General features: G+C 43.1%; 1 protein-coding gene across 1 annotated transcript in view; it reads left to right on the top strand.

Moving 5' to 3' along the window:
* The window catches only part of LOC125447124 (trinucleotide repeat-containing gene 6B protein-like), a 156,577-nt gene that overhangs the window by 112,551 nt on the left and 23,456 nt on the right, over nucleotides 1-20,570 (top strand). Inside the window, 5 exon segments of the mRNA XM_059640558.1 lie at nucleotides 6,712-6,896; nucleotides 11,704-11,778; nucleotides 14,632-14,680; nucleotides 15,545-15,690; nucleotides 20,278-20,448. Of these exon segments, the coding sequence (XP_059496541.1) occupies nucleotides 6,712-6,896; nucleotides 11,704-11,778; nucleotides 14,632-14,680; nucleotides 15,545-15,690; nucleotides 20,278-20,448 (626 nt within the window).

Genomic DNA, 20,570 nt, shown 5'->3' with positions numbered 1-20,570 from the left:
GCTATGCCTGCCTCTTTGTAGGTTACGTGGAACAGTCCATCTTCCGCACCTACACAGGCCCCAAACCCCACCTCTTCCTCCGGTACATTGATGACTGTATCGGCGCCGCCTCTTGCTCCCCAGAGGAGCTCGAACAGTTCATCCACTTCACCAACACCTTCCACCCCAACCTTCAGTTCACCTGGGCCATCTCCAGCACATCCCTCACCTTCCTGGACCCCTCAGTCTCCATCTCAGGCAACCAGCTTGTAACTGATGTCCATTTCAAGCCCACCGACTCCCACAGCTACCTAGAATACACCTCCTCCCACCCACCCTCCTGCAAAAATTCCATCCCCTATTCCCAATTCCTCCGCCTCCGCCGCATCTGCTCCCACGATAAGACATTCCACTCCCGCACATCCCAGATGTCCAAGTTCTTTAAGGACCGCAACTTCCCCCCCACGGTGATTGAGAACGCCCTTGACCGCGTCTCCCGCATTTCCCGCGACACATCCCTCACACCCCGCCCCCGCCACAACCGCCCCAAGAGGATCCCCCTCGTTCTCACACACCACCCCACCAACCTCCGGATACAACGCATTATCCTCCGACACTTCCGCCATTTACAATCCGACCCCACCACCCAAGACATTTTTCCATCCCCACCCCTGTCTGCTTTCCGGAGAGACCACTCTCTCCGTGACTCCCTTGTTCGCTCCACACTGCCCTCCAACCCCACCACACCCGGCACCTTCCCCTGCAACCGCAGGAAATGCTACACTTGTCCCCACACCTCCTCCCTCACCTCCATCCCAGGCCCCAAGATGACATTCCACATTAAGCAGAGGTTCACCTGCACATCTGCCAATGTGGTATACTGCATCCACTGTACCCGGTGCGGCTTTCTCTACATTGGGGAAACCAAGCGGAGGCTTGGGGACCGCTTTGCAGAACACCTCCGCTCAGTTCGCAACAAACAACTGCACCTCCCAGTCGCAAACCATTTCCACTCCCCCTCCCATTCTCTTGATGACATGTCCATCATGGGCCTCCTGCAGTGCCACAATGATGCCACCCGAAGGTTGCAGGAACAGCAACTCATATTCCGCCTGGGAACCCTGCAGCCATATGGTATCAATGTGGACTTCACCAGTTTCAAAATCTCCCCTTCCCCCACTGCATCCCTAAACCAGCCCAGTTCATCCCCTCCCCCCACTGCACCACACAACCAGCCCAGCTCTTCCCCCCCACCCACTGCATCCCAAAACCAGTCCAACCTGTCTCTGCCTCCCTAACCGGTTCTTCCTCTCACCCATCCCTTCCTCCCACCCCAAGCCGCACCCCCAGCTACCTACTAACCTCATCCCACCTCCTTGACCTGTCCGTCTTCCCAGGACTGACCTATCCCCTCCCTACCTCCCCACCCACACCTTCTCCACCTATCTTCTTTACTCTCCATCTTCGGTCCGCCTCCCCCTCTCTCCCTATTTATTCCAGTTCCCTCCCCCCATCCCCCTCTCTGATGAAGGGTCTAGGCCCGAAACGTCAGCTTTTGTGCTCCTGAGATGCTGCTTGGCCTGCTGTGTTCATCCAGCCTCACATTTTATTATCTTGGAATCTCCAGCATCTGCAGTTCCCATTATCTCTAATGCAAAAAGATTTCCTGGTGACTAGAGCACAAATACGAAGGAACTCCTGTTAGCAATCAAAGAACTTCTTTTCATTGAACTAATAGTTTTTCATTCTTCATCTGTCTTTAAATTGGTTCTTGAAGATTCTGAACGGACTGCTACATTTGGAGTAGAGACCCTGTTCATTTTAAAGATCACTCGTTCAAGTTTGCATTGGGCTTGTTAATGTTCTGCAAAGTTGAATACTCTTATCAATGTATGACCATCTTGGCTGATCACAATGTAAGCTATTTTTCTGGTGGCCACAGGAGAGGAGGTGAAGTTAGATTTCAAGACAAATTATATACTTGTGTTGTACTTCATATCCACCAAAAAAAGAATGAATACTTGTCACATTTTAGTAGTATTTTCCATGAAAAGTTGATGTCTTGCTCCTCATGGAGTGCACTAGTTATCCATGGGATGTAAAATACCACTTATCATCTGATTGTGGCATTGAAAGATCAGAGCTGAGTCATATTTGCTTCAGATTCATGAGGTCTCATTAAGGGAGCAGTAAACATTTATGTAAGATTGTTAAAGAATTTTTTTCAAATCCAACATTACTTAGTCACATTTTATCATTTGCAATTAAGGCAATTTTGATCAGTTAGAAGCTAGTATACTTTCAAAGCATGACATGCAAACTGTGGAGATTTCCAGAATCTCTCTACTTTAAGATATCTATTCATAATGTCTTGATCATTTTTCAACGGGTTTCAGAATACAATTGTCAGCTTGTACTCAATTATAATGACAGTAACCCAGTTACATCAGTGAGGCTAGGAATTTCTGATAACTTGCTATTCCCTTCTTGAAGATAAAAGTACTAAATTAAAGGTACTGAATTAATATTTTAAAAGCATTATGGTATTTAGCTAATTTTTTAAAAAACCCCTTTTATATCTGTTTACTTTTCTGCCTCCGTCTATCCACCCTACCCATGCCCCTCATAATTTTGTAGACCTCCATCAGGTCTCCCTCAGCCATCGTACTTGCAGTGAAAACCACCCTGGTCTTTTTAACCCTCCTTCACAGTCAGTGCCCTCAAGAGCGGGCAACATCCTGGTGAACCTTCTCTGCCCTCTCTTCAAAGCTTCCATTGTCCTTCTGGTAATGTGACAACCAAAACTGCACAAATACTTCAAATGTGGCCTAACAAGGGTTTTATATAGCTGCAACATGTTTTACCAACTCTTGTACTCCATGCCCTGGCTGATGAAGGTAAGCATGCCATGTGCCTTCTTAATCACTTTGGCCACCTGTGTTGCCACTTTTAGGGAACTGTAGACCTGCACGCTGGAACAGTCTATATGTTAATGTTCCTAAGCGTTCTGCCATTAACAGTCTAATTCACACCTAAATTTGATCCTACAAAATGCGTCAGTCTGCATTTGTACGAATTAAATTCCATCTGCTATTTCTGTGCCTGCCACCAATCCATCTATGTCTTGTTGTATCTTTTGACAATCATCAGCACTACCAATCTTTGTCATCTGCAAACTTCCTACTCAGACCACCCACCTTTTCCTCCAGATCATATAAATGTGCGGCAAACAATAGAGGACCTAAGACTGATCTCTGTGGAACACCACTAGTTACCAGTCTCCATTCTGACAAACACCCTTCCACCGCTACCCTCTGTCCCCTGTGACCAAGTCAGTTTTGTATCCATCTAGCTGCCCACCTGGAATCCCATGTGATTTTAGTTTATATCCTAATCTGCCGTGTGGGACATTATCAAATGCCTTACTAAAGTCCATATAAATTACATGCACAACTCTTCCCTCATCAATTATCTTCACTATTTCAAAAATTCCATCAGGTTGGTGAGGCAAGACCCTCCCTGTACAAAACCATGCTGCCTGTCGCTATCTAGTCCATTTCCTTCTAAATGTGTATATATCTTGTACTTAGTATCTTCTCCAGGCTTCCCCACCACAGAGGTTAGACTCACTGGCCGATAATTTCCTGGATTATCCCTCCCTCCTTTTCTTTAACAAGGGAATAACATTGGCTAACCTTCAGGGAGTATGTGAAGATGTCTGCTAATGCCCCAGCTATTTCTTTCCTTGCTTCTTGCAGTAGCCTGGGATAGATCCCATTTGGCCCTGGGGGCTTGTTGTGCCTTAATGCAATTTAGGATACCCAAAACTTCCTCCTTTTTAGTATATTGACATTCTGTGGAGTATTCATACACACATCACTGACCTCAACATCCGTCATGTCCTTCTCTTAGTGAATAATGATACAAAGTACTTATTAAGGATGTCTCCCACTTCCTGTGGCTCCATACATAACTTCCCTCTTTTGCCCTTGAGGGGGCCTTCTCTTTCACCTGTTGCCCTTTTTCTTCTAGCATGTGCATAAAAAGTCTTGGGATTCTCCTTGACCCTGGTTTGCTATTGACCCATTTTAGCCTTCCTAATTTTTTTGTACTCCTCAAGGGCTTTGTTAGTTTGTAGCTGCCTAGACTTATCTTATGCTTCCTTTTTCCCTTTTGACTAAGTTTACAATTTCCTTTGTCATCCATGGTTCCTGGATCCTGCCATTCCTATCCTTCAGTTTTGCAGGGACATGCATGTCCTGCATTTTAATCAACTGGTTTTTAAAAGCCTCCCATGTGCCAGACATAGATTTGCCCTCAAATAACTGCTACCAATCCACACCCCCCCCCAGTTCTTGTCTAATTTGGATGTAATTAGCCTATGCCCAATTAAGCACCCCCACCCGAGGATCACTCTTGTCCTTGTCTATGACGACTTGAAAACTTACGCAGTTATGGTCACTAAGCCCAAAATGCTGTCCTATATTGATCACTTGTCCTGGCTAATTCCCAAGTACCCAGACTAGTGTGGCCTCTTCTGTGGATTGTCAACATACTGCCTCACAGCCTTCCTGGACACATCTAACAAATTGCTCTCCATCCGAGACCCTGGCTCTAAAGGAGCCCCTGTCAATAAGGGGAAAATTGAAGTCACCCACCACGACTACCCTGCTTTTTTCGCATCTTTCTAGTATCTGACTATGTATCTGCTCTGTCTCACGTGAGCTCTTGGGAGACCTATAGAAAACTCCCAGCATTGTGATTTGACTCCTCCTCCTCCTTTTCCTGTGCTCCACCCATAATGCCTCACTGCAAGATTCCTGCGAGCGATCTTCCCTCAACATAGCTGTGATGTGATCCCTAATCAGCAATGAAACTCCCCCACCCCTTTTGTTTCCCTTTCTGTCTTGTCTAAAATAACTATCTTGGAATGTGAAGCTGCCGGTCCTGCCCCCCCCTTTAATTATGTCTCAGGTAATAGCAATAACGTCATGATTCCATGCAGTAACCCATACTCTTAATAAAAACCAAAAGAACTGTGTGGATGCTGTAAATCAGGAACAAAAACAAAGTTGCTGGAAAAGCTCAGCAGGCTTGGCAACATCTGTGAAGGAAAAAATGGAGTTAACGTTTCAGATCCGGTTCTGAGGAAGGGTCATCGAACCCGAAACGTTAACTCTGTTTTCTCTTTCACAGATGCTGCCTGACCTGCTGAGCTTTTCCAGCAACTTTGTTTTTGAACCCATGCTCTTGGTTCATCTGTCTTAACTGTTATACTACTTGCATTGAAGTAAATGCACTCCAGACCTCCAGTCCTTCTGCCCCCGTGACTTCTGTCTGCTTGCTCTTAGTGTGCGCTATGCATATCTCTGTCTTTCCTTTGTCTCAAGACCCTGCACTTACTAGCCTGCTGTTCTGGTTCCCACCTCTGGCCACACTAGTTTAAACGCCCCTGAAGAGCTCTACCAAACATCCTGCCCAGGATATTTGTGCATCTTCAGTTCAGATGCAACCCGTCCTTCTTGTACAGGTCCCACCTTCTCCAGAAGACATCTCAATGATCCATATATCTAAAGCCGTCCCCCTTCTACACCAGCTCTGCAGCCACGTCTTCAGCTGTACCCTTTCTCTCTCTTCCTAGCCTCACTAGCTCGTGCTGCGGCTAGTAATCCTGAGATTCCTCCTCTGGTAGTCCTGCCTTTTCGCTCCCTACCTAACTCCCTGAATTGTCCTTGCAGGATCTCTTCCCTCTTTATACTGATGTCATTTGTGGCAATGTGGACAACGACTACTGTCTGTTTTCCCTCCTGTTTCAGGATGTCTTGTACCCCCTCAGACATCTCCAGAGCCCTGCCACCAAGAAGGCTAGAAACCATCTTAGAGCCTTGTTAATGGGCACAGAAATGCCTGCATGTGCCCTTGACTATCGGATCACTTATTGCTTGCCTGGACTTTGACCCACCCAGTTGTGCAGCAGAACCAATTGTACTGCAGGTGTGGCTGCTGCTTGTACTATCTCGAGAGCCAGCCCCGCGCCATCCAAAATCGTATGCCTGTTTGAGAGGGAAATATCCACAGGAGACTCCTGCGCAACCTGTTTGCCTGTCCTGGCAGTCTCTCAGCTATCTGTCTGGACCTGCAGTGTAACCATTTCTCTAAAGGTAGTGTCTGTCACTCTGCCCCCTATATGCACCGCAGTATGTCCAGCTGTTCCAGTTGAACCACGCAGTTTGTGAAGAGCTATAGATAGTCATTCTTCTGTAGACGTAGTTGTCAGGGTCTGCTCCCTGATTTCCCAAATCTGGCAGGAGGGGGCATACTGCTGGCCTCACTGCCATCTCCACCCTAGTACACTTTTTTTTAAAAAAAGGTCGTATTTTGCCTGTCTCCTTTGCAGTGTTTTTGTTTTGGTTATAGGAGGTGGGCGGGGTTGATTGGCAGGGGGGATCACTACACTAATGTAGCATTTCAGGTTCACCCACTCCTTGACACCCAGTTCCTCTGTGACATCTCTCTGCCGCCCTCTGATTTGATACTCTTCCTCGCATTGATCAGTAAGGGTGTCCTTTTGCAATCTGCTCCCCTGGCTGTGGTGACTGCAGTACCGTCTCCCAGAATGACGTCTCTGCTGCCCTCTTATTCAACCAGAGAGTTGTATTTCTATAATGGATTTTGAGATGGGTTTTCCCACTTGTTTTGGATGAGTCCATACTGAAACAGGCTTTTCTTCAGGTTCAAAAGCTATGCAAGATGGATGGGGTGGTGGTGATCGACCTACTATGGCCAGTACCCGCCCCCCAAGCTGGGAAGAAGATGATGATGGTTCAATTGGCCTGTGGAACAGTGCTGGAACTCAGGAGAGTAGTTCATCCTACAACTCAAATAACTGGACCTCGGGCGGAAAGAAAATTCATAAGGTAAGCCTGGCAAAATTTTAGTAAGCTTAAGAAAATAGTCAGTTATCTCTAATGTCTGTTTGATAGAACTTGAATTTATCAATGTTGTTATATGTAGGCAAGAAATTATTATCCAGCAAAAAAAAAATCATGCAGAGGAAAAAATACAAGAAATTCAGAGGCACATTAGCTCAGTCCGTATCTGCAAGAGAGAGTTTAGCTAGCATTTCATGTATGGACCCTTCAGAACTACAAGCATCACACCTAAAATCATAATGTTGCTTTCTTCTTCATGTACTGGCCTCTCTTGTACTTCCAAGTTGAATTTTAGATTTCAGCACTCCTGCTTGTTCTCTTGCATACCTGTAGCACCAGGAAACTGATCCAGTACAGTTTTTTTGGAGGGGGAAGCATTCTGAGTGAATCTTACTTTGGGAGAAGCCATCACACGAGTTTGTAACTGAGCTGTTTAGGAAATTGCACAATGTTGCCTAAAGACAGGTAGCATCACTTTTAAGTAACGGAAACAATTACTGACTAATATCGGCACTTTTTGTATTCTGTTGGAATCCCACTTTCTGAAAATTAGCCATGTTCCCAATGGAGAGTTCTAGTTATGAACAGCTGTTTGAATTGCATGCTTGTAGCACATTGATGGTATTTTGTTTAAATTTGCTCTGTTGTGTAAACATGTAAATGCATGCATTGTATTGTCATGCATGTTTAATTTTAATTAAATCAGCAATATGAACGTAGCTAGCTAGCAGAAATTTAGGCAGCACAGATTTTTATGGTAACTAATTTGTAAGAATTACTACTTCTATACAAGTTCTCGTTTGAGTAGTCTTGTCATTTTTCTTCCTCCTTCCCCCCCCCATGCCAGTGGCTCAATTTGTTTTTAAGCCAGCATGACTAGTTCATTCCAGAAGTACTTATAAAATTTGTGCAGTTAGGATTGCAGCATAATTTCTGTAGATTTCATTCCACTTCAAGCTGGAAAGGAAATTGATGAATTGCAGTAGCTTGCCAGCATGCTTTTCACCTCTGACCTGGTGTAGCACAAGTGCAACCCAAACTGGTGAACTGAACACTTTCCCCTCTGGCATTATGTGGAGGTGCTGGTGATGGACTCGGGTGGACAAAGTCAGAAGTGACATGACACCAGGTTATAGCCCAACAAGCTTATTTGAACTCAAGCTTTCGGGGCACAGTCCCTTCATTGGGTGCAGTGAGAGAGATGAGCCCACAGAGTTTCTTGGCAGAGAGATCAAGGACTGAGAGATAAAAAGATCATACAACTGGTATGAGTGGAGTGTCAGTTAGTAAGCCTCTGCTGGTGGACAAGTGTTAGTTTGTCTCCAGCACTGCCTTATTTTTAATTTTTTGCAATTATCTCTCTGTCTCATTTAATTGGATTATAGGTCATCCCTTTGCTGGTTATTCAGCTGTTGACACTTTACTCCCCACCTAACACTCTTGGTTACCTGCAGAGACCTATTATCTGACAGCTCAGTCACACCAGTTATGTGATCTTTTGATCTCAGCCTTGGATCTCTCTGCCTGTAAGCTGTGTCTGTGTGCTGTTCTGTCTCACTGCACCTGACCAAAGAATCAATGTTTTGAAAGCTTGAGTTCAGATAAACGTTTGGACTATAACTAAGTGCTTTTTCTGATGGAAGGTCTAGGCCCAAAACATCAGCTTTTGTGCTCCTGAGATGCTGCTTGGCCTGCTGTGTTCATCCAGCTCCACACTTTGTTATCTCCGGATTCTCCAGCATCTGCAATTCCCATTATCTCTGATTATAACTTAGTGTTGTGTGACTTCTACCTTTGCCCCCCTCTGGAAAGAAGAGTGTTCCTTTTGGATTGTTTTGGAGTTAGTGTTTTAAACAGAGGGTAGTGGCTTGTAATTATTTTTGATCAATCTGATCGGACATGTTATCTGTCACCTCCAGGACCAATGGCGGTTGAACCTAGACTTCCAAGCCTAAAGGTTTTGGCGCTACCACCGCACTTCAGTAATTCTCAGTTGTTATGGGTTGTATGCATACTACTGCATGTGTTTCAGATTAATCAGCATTAAGTTGACTGTCTCACTTGGGCATCACTGAGACCTAGGAATGTCCTACTGCTGTAGTAAACGTAAGAAATAGGGACAGGCATGCCATCTTGCCTGAGCTGGCTCAGTGAGATAACCGCTTTTACGCCAGCGTCACATTCCTTCCTTGTCTGTCTTCCCTTGATTTGCCTGTGTGGTGAAAAACCTCTTGGTCTTGGCATTTAATGCACTCAATAACTCATCCAAACACCATTCTCTATCGTTGAGAAATTCCTCCATATATCAATCTTGAACGACCAACCCCTTATCATTAAATTATCGACCTTAATTCTAGTTTCTCCACCTGGCATATGTGTCTCAACAAACACCTTAAAAAGTTTTTACACCTATTAATTAGATTATCCCTGGTTCTTGTCATGAGTATAACCCCTCCTGAGATTAAGTCTGAAGAACATTGTTGAAACAATTTAGGGGAGTATTTTACTCATATTTACATTCCTTTAGTACCACCAGCTCCCAGCGCTATTGCTGCTGCTTTTATCCTCTTTGGTGTATATCAATAAGCTGCTAATGAATGTTTGATGTTGCCTCATTGAGGCAGTCTTTGTGCAACTACTTCATGTTTATCTTTCTTCAGTTGCTGGTCATTCAGCTTTAGTGATATTAAGTGGTAGACTGTGGGTAACACGATTGGGTCAAGGAGAATGCTTGGGGCTGCACAGCATTGGTTCTAAAATATGTTATAGAGCCATACAGCAGGGAAACAGACTTTTCGGTCCAACCAGTCAATGCCAAACATGATCCCAAACTAAACTAGTCCCGCCTGCCTGCTCCTGGCCCGTATCCCTCAAGCTTTCCTATTTATGTACGTATCCAAATGTCTTTTAAATGTTGTAATTGTACCCACAACCACCACTACTTAAGGAAGTTTGTTCCACGTGCAAACCACCTTCTGTGCAAAAAATTTGCCCCTCATTTAAAATTCCCCTTCCTATAGAAAAGACAACTACAATTAACTCAATCTATGTCCCTAATTATTTTATAAACTTCTATGAGGTTGCCTCTCAACCTCCAACACTCCAGTGAGTAAAGTACCAGCCTTTCTTTTGTAACTCAAACAGTCCATTCCCAGCAACATCCTGGTAAATGTCTTCTGAACCCTCTCCAGCCTAATAATATCCTCCTTTTAACTGGGTGCCCAGAACTGCATGGAGATCTACCTTTAAGCTTAAAAAAAAGTTAAGATTCAGCACTTGGTGACTGTCTTCACATTTTAAAGACTCACGTTGCATACTAGAAGGAGAGAGGAACCTAGCTGCTAATGAGGGTGAGTAAATTGAGGTAATTTTCATCAGAAGACAAAATGTACTGTAATACCCTTTGACTGTGGAACGGATTTCAGAGATTAGAAGTTAGAACATCTCGGAAATAAATGTTTAACAAACAGGTTTAACGTAAAGTGCTGAAATTATTTCTGAAAAGGCAGGTCAAGTTCACATGGCATGGAATTGAGTATGGATCCTAGGATATGGTGAGAACAGCAAATGAAGGAGCGTTGAATGCCCAGAAGGTACCTGTAGTTGCAAGTAGATCTGCAAAGTGGTATCTCAGTTGGAATCGACAGGGAATAAGTAAGAGCCAAATGAAAGAGTTGTGGCGATTTGTAGGTTTTGGATATGTCAAGCACAGAGAAAGAAATAGAAATGAAGATGAACAGCGTAAAAAGAGTCAAATGGAATCAGATAAATCATCAGATAAATCCGAACTTCTTCAATGTTGGCATTCTTGATCTAAGCCCCAGAAATAATCCCAATTCCTGCTTTTGGCAACTATAGTTGCATGTAATGTCATTTTCCAGCCATTTGAACAGGCAGCGTATTCTGTCACCATGTATAAGAGATCACAGTAAGTTGTGGCTGTTTTGGTTGAGGCTACAATTGTTAACTGATGATTTTCGGTGTGTACTTGAAAGTCTGCAGAATCCTGCATGGCTAAACAGTGATAGCTTGTTTATACTGTTCAGTAGTTTGTAACTAGTGACCACAGATTAAAAACAGGTTAGAATAATTAAAGGGAATTTTGGAATAATGTATATTAAATTTGAGACACCACGGAAAACTTTCTCAGAAACCGCTATTGAAGTGGAATGTTTAATGTGGATTACTTAGAGGATTTTGTGGGGGATGTGGAATTATGTAGGAGCATGGGATTAGCTACATTCCAGGCTAGTGGAGAAAATTGCCCTCATAGACTTGTTTGATTAAATCACTTTTTGGTGCTGGGTGATTACATTCTAACTGCGGATTGATTTTTGTGATGAAAAGTAGGCAAGCATTTGCACAAGTGTGCTTTTGTCACCAAATTATCATTTTGGTAATACCAGTTCGTGGAAGTAATTTTTCCTATTTGCGGGTTTTGTGGTGATTTTCTTTAATTTGGGTAGAAACAGGAAACAGTTCTTTTGGGGAAAAAAAACAAATCATGAATTCATTTTTTCATAGTTTCGTTCATGCAATTAAGCAGAAGGTATGAATTTTCAGTGCTTTATGCTATCTGGTGGAAGGGGGTGGAGATGCTGTGGTTTACTTGGGTTAAAATCAGTTGGATGGGTTGATAATGAAATGTACAATTCTTTTTAAAGAGAAAAAGAATCATTTGAAGGAAGCTTAACAAATGCTGGAAATATGTAGCAGGTCTGTCAGCATCTAAATAGGAAAGACAGTTCAACGTTTTCACCGGCACTAAGTGTAATCTGAATCTCTCCTCCAGGGCTCCATGAAAGGCGGAAGCAATGACACATGGATAAATCCCCTCTCTACGCAATTTTCCAAAATGGGATTACTGGTAAGAACAGCTTTACTAAACACTGGAGAACCAATGTACCTGATTTGCCACTTAAATTTATCACATTAAGCCTGCTGCTGACTAACCTTATTACTGTAAGCTTTGTGAAAAAAAGGTGTGCTGTTGTGACTGACATGTGCCTTGCTTGTAATGCAGTGCAAGAGTAGGCACTCAGTCCTTCCATCATGCTCCACCATTCAAAAGATTATAGCTGATTTTGACTTTTGACCTCACCTCTACATTCCTGTATAATCTCCAAGAATCTACTTACCTCTACCTTGAAAACAAGAAAAAATTTACATCTGTTACCTTTTGAGGAAGGGAGTTCCAAAGGCACTCCAATTCTGAGGGGGGATAAAAAAACTTCCTTATCTCTGTTTTAATTGGATGCCTCCTGAAGTTGAAACTGACCTCTAGTTCTAGATTGCCCCGCAAGACTTCACCTGCACTTGCAAGAATCTAGTCTGCTGCATTTGCTGCTGACAATGTGGCCTCCTCTCCATCGGGGAAATGAAGCATAGACTTGGCAATCACTTCGCAGAACATCTACCCTGACCTACCTGTTGCCTCCTACTTCAATGCACCACCTTGCTCCTTGGCCAACATGTCTGTCTCCGGCTTGCTGCAGTGCTCCAGTGAAGCCCAGTGCAAGCTGGAGGAACACCACCTCAGCTTCCGTTTGGGGACTCTACAGCCCTCCGGACGCAATATTGCATTCAATTCTCTCTCTCTCTCTCTCGCGCTCTCTCTCTCTCTCTCGCGCTCTCTCTCTCTCTCTCGCGCTCTCTCTCTCTCGCGCTCTCTCTCTCTCGCGCTCTCTCTCTCTCGCGCTCTCTCTCTCTCGCGCTCTCTCTCTCTCGCGCTCTCTCTCTCTCGCGCTCTCTCTCTCTCGCGCTCTCTCTCTCTCGCGCGCTCTCTCTCCCCCCCCCCCCCCCACCCCCCCACCTCTTCTCCACGCGCCCCCCCCCCCAACGTGCGCACACACACACACACACACCCCCCCCCCCCCGCCTTGTTACCCATTAGCCTGCCACTACACACCCCCTCCTGTTAGTCACTAACAATCCCCTTTAACAACCACTCAGTCTCCCAACCTGATCGTTAGCAACGCCTTCGTCTGTCCAACTGTCTTTCTCTCTCTTTGGGCTCTACCCTATCATTTATTCCCTACCCAACCCACCTCCCTGTTTTCTGCATATAAACTGACATCTTTCCAGCCATGATCAGTTCTGAGGAACGGTCACTGGACCCAAAACGTTAACTTGTTTTCTCCTCTACAAATGCTGCCAGACCTGCTGAGCTTTTCCAGCAACTTTGTTTTTACTCCTCATAAAATAATCTGGTCATTCCAGGTATTAGCTTAGTAAACCTTGTCTGAATTGCTTCTAGTGCATTAACCTCCTTTCATAAGTACAATGATCAGTACTGTACATAGTACTCCAGGTGCGGTCTCACCGTTGTAAACTGAGCTGTCACTAAGCCATTAAAAGCGAGTATGAGAATACACTTCGTTTATTTCCTTTTGCAAAAAATTAAGGCATGTTGATAATATGTACAGTTCTTAGTGAATGTATTTATCTCCATATTAGCAATATACAAAAGATGTTACAGGATTTCAAATTTTATATACTTTGTGGTTGCTGTACAGATGTTGTCTTTATTATTGTCATCACCAGCATTAAACCTGTGCCCTTCAAAACCTTTATCCCAATGTTATACATCGTAAAATGCTCAATCGGGTATGTAAAGAATCAATAATTATTCAGTTTAAAAATGAAAAAAAGTGAATTGATGGTGAGGGTTTACATTAGCCAACTTCATTGTTCTATACTACCATCAACTCTGTTTTTTCACAAGGGACTTAGAGTAATGAGGGTAAATGTGACATTAATCATAGTGTGGTCTGCAGTGTTATTGTGTTACAGCAAGTTACATTGGGTGATATATATTGATTCTTTAAATATCAAGATGGATGATTTGTTATCTTTAAAAGTAAAGGTAACTACAGTATGTTATCTTACTACTGTGTTTTGCTGCTTTCGTAAGAACAATAATAAAATGGTGGTATTAACTTTGGAAATCAGTTATTTATTATATAAAGTGAACTTCAAAGTGTAGCGATTAGTTATAATTTGCAGCATTTGAGTTTGGTGGAGTACGAGGGTAATAGAGAGTCATTGAGAACGAAAGCACCGAGGACCTAAGTCAGGTGACACCAAGTTACACTCCAGCAGGTTTATTTGAAATCACAAGCCTTCAGAGTGTAACCCCTTTGTCAGGCCACTCCAAAAGCTCGTGATTTCACATAAACCTGCTGGGCTATAACCTTGCATCATCTGACTTCTGACTTTGTCCACCCTAGTCCAACACTAGCACGACTACAGCTGAGGACCTAAGTCAGTGGGGAAGATTTTCAGCAGGAAGTTACTGTGTAGGATGTAATTAAAAGTAGTTGTATACCATTATGGGGAGGGAAATTGAGAAGTGCGAAACATAAAATCATTGCAGTGTCTGTGGTTTTAATTCTTGTTTTGAGTCTTGAGTATTAACACAGAATTCTGAGGTTGTTTTTTCTTGTTAAAATGTGGCTTGGCTTTGTTCGGAGTATTGTGTTTTGTGGAAGACCATTGCTTTTGACTGCTAGTAACCAAGGTGGGAAGATAAATTTTCAATGACTAGAGTTTGTCTAGAAAAATCTGCTTTTGGATTACTTTTAAAAACAAAGTGGATAATGCATGGGTTTGGAGGTGCTTAGATTGTGATTGAAAGAAGTAGAGTAATGAACTGGCACCACAAACTCATTTTAATAGTTTACACTTTTAACTGTTACTTAAAGTTATGTTCCATTCACAGAGGGAGCCTTCAGAAGATGGTGTTGGTAACAAAATGGACTTAACTGTTGGTGAGTGCTAAAGAGAGAGAAATTGGATTATTTTGGGCAGCTGATGTGCTTTAAAATTACTACTTCAAGTAAAATTTCCTTGTATTCTAATGCTTAAGATACTGAGGATGAGAATCAATGCACGTGCCATCTTTCTTCTTCCTCATAGCTCTTGAAAGACTCATTTGCCACTGTTCAGTGCTAGTTCAACATTTTTCCCTTCAGATGAGATGTCAAACTTGCGATTCAGTGACATTTCTCTAGATTGCTGATGTTATGAATATCTTTATTGTCAAAAGTGTAGAATCTCATTCTGATTTATCTTTTACACTTCCTATTCCTTCACATTTCTACATGCACCCAGTTTCCATCAGGGATCATGGGAATGGCTGAGAAAAACCCTGTGGATTTTGCTTAATTAGCTCAGCATTTCAGCTAACACACCTGCAACCGTTCAGTTTGGCACACAACATGGAAAAATGCCCAAGATTTTCCTGTCATGATGTACTGTATATATTGTTAACCAGAAGCCAGCAGTGATCACTTGACCTGTGATGCTTCTTTTTTACCTGCTTTGTAAAACCATGTCAATAAAAAGCTTAATGACAATCTCAAATACATACATCTGTTCATTCAGACAAACTCTCATTTACTCTTAATTGAAAGAACTAGAGTTGCTGTAAATCAGAAACATAAGCAGAAGTTGTTGGAAAAGCTTAGCAGGTCTGAGGAAGCATCACAGGACCTGAAACGTAAACTGATGTCAGACTTGAGCTTTTCCAGCAACTTCTGTTTTTGTTTCTAATTTACTCTTACTGCTTTTTCAGAGGAAGTGCGAGTTAAGTGGTTTTTTGATCATCATTAAAACCTGCCTTTTTCTCCTAGTTGGACTATCAGACAAAAAGCTGGAATCTGACAAACGAGGAATGAACATTGATTACAATGGAATGATGAGGAAGGATCGATCAGGATTTCGGCCACCAAATTCCAAAGACTCGCCTACTGCAGACAGCGGACCCTATTTTGAGAAGGTGAGGGCTCTGCTGCTAGGTAGCTATCTGTTTAGACTATGCCTTCATAGACCGCCTCATTACTACTTGAAATATCCTAAAGTACTCTTTGAAATGTATTCATTGTTAATGTGTTAAAGGAGCAGCCATATTATTCACAGAATTGACTAGCGAGTTTTGAGAAGATTTGTAGCTCGGGTTGAGGTTCTGGATGTGAGATTGCTCGCTGAGCTTGAAGGTTAGTTTTCAGATGTTTCGTCACCATTCTAGGTAACCTCATCAGTGAGCCTCCGACAAAGCGCTGGTGTTATGTCCCGCTTTCTATTTCTGTTTAGGTTTCCTTGGGTTGGTGATGTCATTTCCTGTTCTTTTCCCAGGGGATGGTAGATTGATTTGGAGCCACTGTGTTTGTTGATGGAGTTCCAGTTGGAATGCCATGTTTCTAGGAATTCTCGTGTGTGTCTCTGTTTGGCTTGTCCTAGGATGGATGTGTTGTCCCAATCAAAGTGGTGTCTTTCCTCATCTGTATGTAAGGATACGAGTGATAGTGGGTCATGTCGTTTTGTGGCTAGTTGATGTTCGTGTATCCTGGTGGCTAGCTTCCTGCCAGTTTGTCCAATGTAGTATTTGTCACAGTTCTTGCAAGGTATTTTGTAGATGACGTTCGTTTGGCTTGTTGTCTGTATAAGGTCTTTTAAATTCATTAGCTGCTGTTTTAGTGTGTTGGTGGGTTTGTGGGCTACCCTGATGCCAAGAGGTCTGAGTAGTCTGGCAGTCATTTTGGAAATGCCTTTGATATAGGGGAGAGTGGTTAAGGTTTCTGGGCCTGTTTTGTCTGTTTGTTTGGGTTTGTTGCTGAGGAATTGGCGGCTTGTGTTCATAGGGTACCCATTCTTTTTGAATATGCTGTATAGGTGATTTTCTTCTGCTCTGCCTAGTTCCTCTGTGCTGCAGTGTGTGGTGGCTCATTGGAATAATGTTCTAATGCAGCTTCGTTTGTGGGTGTTGGGATGGTTGCTCCTGTAGTTCAGTATTTGGTCCGTATGTGTTGTTTTCCTGTAGACGCTGGTTTGAAGTTCCCCATTGACTGTTCGCTCTACTGTGACGTCTAGGAATGGCAGTTTGTTGTTGTTTTCCTCCTCTTTTGTGAATGTTATGCCAGTAAAGGGTATTATTGATGGTCTTGAAGGTTTCCTCTAATTTGTTTTGTTTAGTGATGACAAAGGTGTCATCCACATAGCGGACCCAGAGTTTGGGTTGGATGATTGGCAGAGCTGTTTTTCGAGTCTCTGCTTTACTGCCTCTGCCAAGAACCCTGATATCGGAGATCCCATGGGTGTTCCGTTGGTTTGTCTGTAGGTTTTGTTATTGAAAGTGAAGTGGGTGGTGAGGCATAGGTCCACTAGCTTGATGATGATGTCCTTGCTGATGAGGTTAGTGGTGTCTGGTGTGTGTGTCTTCGGTTCTTCTAATAGTGTAGTCAGTGTTTCTTTGGCCAGGTTGATGTTGATGGATGTGATGGATGTTGCTACCTGGAACACCAACCTACAGATTAGCCAAGGAACTACACCAAAGACTAAAACACCTATTAGAAGACTCCCACCACTCCATTCGCTCCACCCAAGAATTCCTGAACACCATCAAAGACATCAAGATAGAAGAAGATGAAATAATGGTCTCCTTTGACGTAACAGCCGTGTTCACATCCATCAACATCAACCTGGCCAAAGAAACACTGACTACACTATTAGAAGAACCGAAGACACATACACCAGACACCACCAACCTCATCAGCAAGGACAATGTCATCAAGCTAGTGGACCTATGCCTCACCACCCACTTCACTTTCAATAACAAAACCTACAGACAAACCAACGGTACACCCATGGGATCTCTGATATCAGGGTTCTTAGCAGAGGCAGTAATGCAGAAACTTAACAAACAGCTCTGCCAATCATCCAAACCACTTTGGGTCCGCTATGTGGATGACACCTTTGTCATCACTAAACAAAACAAATTAGAGGAAACCTTCAAGACCATCAATAATACCCTTTACTGGCATAACATTCACAAAAGAGGAGGAAAACAACAACAAACTGCCATTCCTAGACGTCACAGTAGAGCGAACAGCCAATGGGGAACTTCAAACCAGCGTCTACAGGAAAACAACACATACGGACCAAATACTGAACTACAGGAGCAACCATCCCAACACCCACAAACGAAGCTGCATGAGAACATTATTCCAACCAGCCACCACACACTGCAGCACAGAGGAACTACGCAGAGCAGAGGAAAATCACCTATACAGCGTATTCAAAAAGAATGGGTACCCTATGAACACAATCCGCCAATTCCTCAGCAACAAACCCAAACGAATAGACAAAACCGGCCCAGAAACCATAACCACTCTTCCCTACATCAAAGACATTTCCGAAATGACTGCCAGACTACTCAGACCTCTTGGCATCAGGGTAGCCCACAAACCCACCAACACACTAAAACAGCAGCTAATGAATTTAAAAGACCTTATACAGACAACAAGCAAAACGAACATCATCTACAAAATACCTTGCAAGAACTGTGACAAACACTACATTGGACAAACAGGCAGAAAGCTAGCCACCAGGATACACGAACATCAACGAGCCACAAAACGACATGACCCACTATCACTCGTATCCTTACATATAGATGAGGAAAGACACCACTTTGATTGGGACAACACATCCATCCTAGGACAAGCCAAACAGAGACACGCACAAGAATTCCTAGAAGCATGGCATTCCAACCAGAACTCCATAAACAAACACATTGATTTGGAGCCAATCTACCATCCCCTGAGAAAAAGAACAGGAAATGACATCACCAATGCAGGAAATGACATCCAACCCAAGGAAACCTAAACTGATAAATAGAAAGCGGGACATAACACCACCGCTTCATCGGAGGCTCACTGATGATGTTCCCTAGAATGGTGACGAAACATCTGGGAACAAACCTTCCAGCTCAGCGAGCAAACTCCCATCCAGAACAGAACTGACTTTCAGAGGCTGCAGTGAATAGAAGCTAACATAATCCCTTTCTAATAAAAAGGACACATACACGAAGAATCAGCAGGTCAGGCAACATCTGTGGAGTGAGTAACAGCCTTAGATGTTATGGGCTTTAAACAAGCATAGAGACAACACAGTGCTGGAATGGGAGAGAGTATACAAGAGTAGATCTGTCATAGGTTAGAAGGCAGAAGAGAATAAATGACAAGTGAATACCACCACCTGCCAGCTCCCCTCCAAGCTATTCGCCATCCTGTTTTAAATGTATCACCATTTGTTTATTGTTGCTGGGCCAAAATCCAGGAGCTCAGCTCTGAGCAGCATAATGGGTGTACCTACATTTTAATGGATTGCTGTGGTTCAAGAAGGCACCTCACCACCACCACCACCTCAAGGGCAACTGAGGATGGGCAATAAGTGTTGGCCTCGCCAATGAGGCCTCCATCGCATGAATTTTTCAAAAACGCAAGAAGCTGATAATGAGATGGTTATCTGAAATGTACTGAAACAGCCAGCCAATTAGTAATTCGTTTTGCTTTTTATTATGACTTTCTATAATATTTGAGAGAGGGGATATTGACCAGAAAAACAACATTGCTGATCAGATCATTCTGAGAGATCTTTAATATTTACTTGAATCCTACCGGAACAGATGCAGCATCTCAGTTAGAACTTTAGTAGCTAATCTAGTTTACCTCTCGAGTCCATAGCGCTCTTGACTCTGAGGTAGGCACTTACCCACTGTGTCAAATTGATAGAATTTCTTTGTGTTCTATTTAATACAGCCTTGGTTTTAATTTTAGACAGAGTCATTTCCAAACCAGTTTCTGTAAATTTAATTCTAGATTCTGTCCAAAAATGGAAAATCTGGATTAGTTTTCAGTTTCTCACCTTCCCTCCTTCTCCCCCCCCCCCCCCCCCCCATCTTGTTAATATTGAGTTCGTGATCTGATCATTTCCAACCAAATAACTTAAATGTTCTCCTACCAGCATTTTTCTAAATATTGCAAGCAGATTGCACAAATTTACTAAGATTATCAATAAGGTTTTTTAAATCATTTAGGTTTAGCTCTGTCCCTAATTGAGTTTGTTAAATGGTGGCATATTCAGGCAGTACTGAATTCTATTGGGGTAAATACTTTGGGTAAACTAAGACTGTTATGCATGTGATAATGATATACTTGTATGATCCTTTTATAGCCTGTCTGCTAAATATTAGTGCTTCATGGCTGCTCTATAACATGTGCGTCTGAGTTAATGACATTGGAAAGGTTCATTTTGTGGAATATTGGATTATTGCTGTAATGAGGAAAATAAGGATCCTGTGTTGGTCCAGAATTCTTGAACACTTCTTGATTTATGTACCCAGTTGATATGTATGTAAAAGTTTGATTTAAGGCACTAATTATGTGTGAAATGCCTAACTGCTTTCTCTTCTCATTTTTGATGTTTCTTCCTGCTCTTCCCACAACTTATCTTTATGGTGTTTTCTTGTCTGTTTTCCCCTCCCTTTTCTCCACAACTGCATGCTGATTGGCTAACCCTCCTTCAGCTGACTTTGCCTTTCTCCAATCAAGATGGGTGCCTGTCTGATGAGGCACCTAACTCGCCCTTCTCCCCTCCTCCAAGCTGCAAGCTGTCTCCCTCGGGCACTGCTCTACCCACCACCAGCCTCGGCTGCATCGGCTCTGGTCTTAACATGCAAAATCTAAATGCTAGACACGTAAGGGTTGCTTTCTGAATGTGTCTTCCAACAAGGATATCATGCAATCAATTCCATTCTAAGCAAGCAAATCTAAGTGTCTTTTCCAGCCTGCATGTCGCTATGTATTGCAAAAGAGATTG

The sequence above is a fragment of the Stegostoma tigrinum genome, chromosome 38 (genome assembly GCF_030684315.1).
Source record: "Stegostoma tigrinum isolate sSteTig4 chromosome 38, sSteTig4.hap1, whole genome shotgun sequence".
Lineage (NCBI taxonomy): Eukaryota > Metazoa > Chordata > Chondrichthyes > Orectolobiformes > Stegostomatidae > Stegostoma > Stegostoma tigrinum.
Note: the sequence above shows the minus strand (reverse complement) of the source record. Positions and strands in the feature narration are given on the sequence as shown.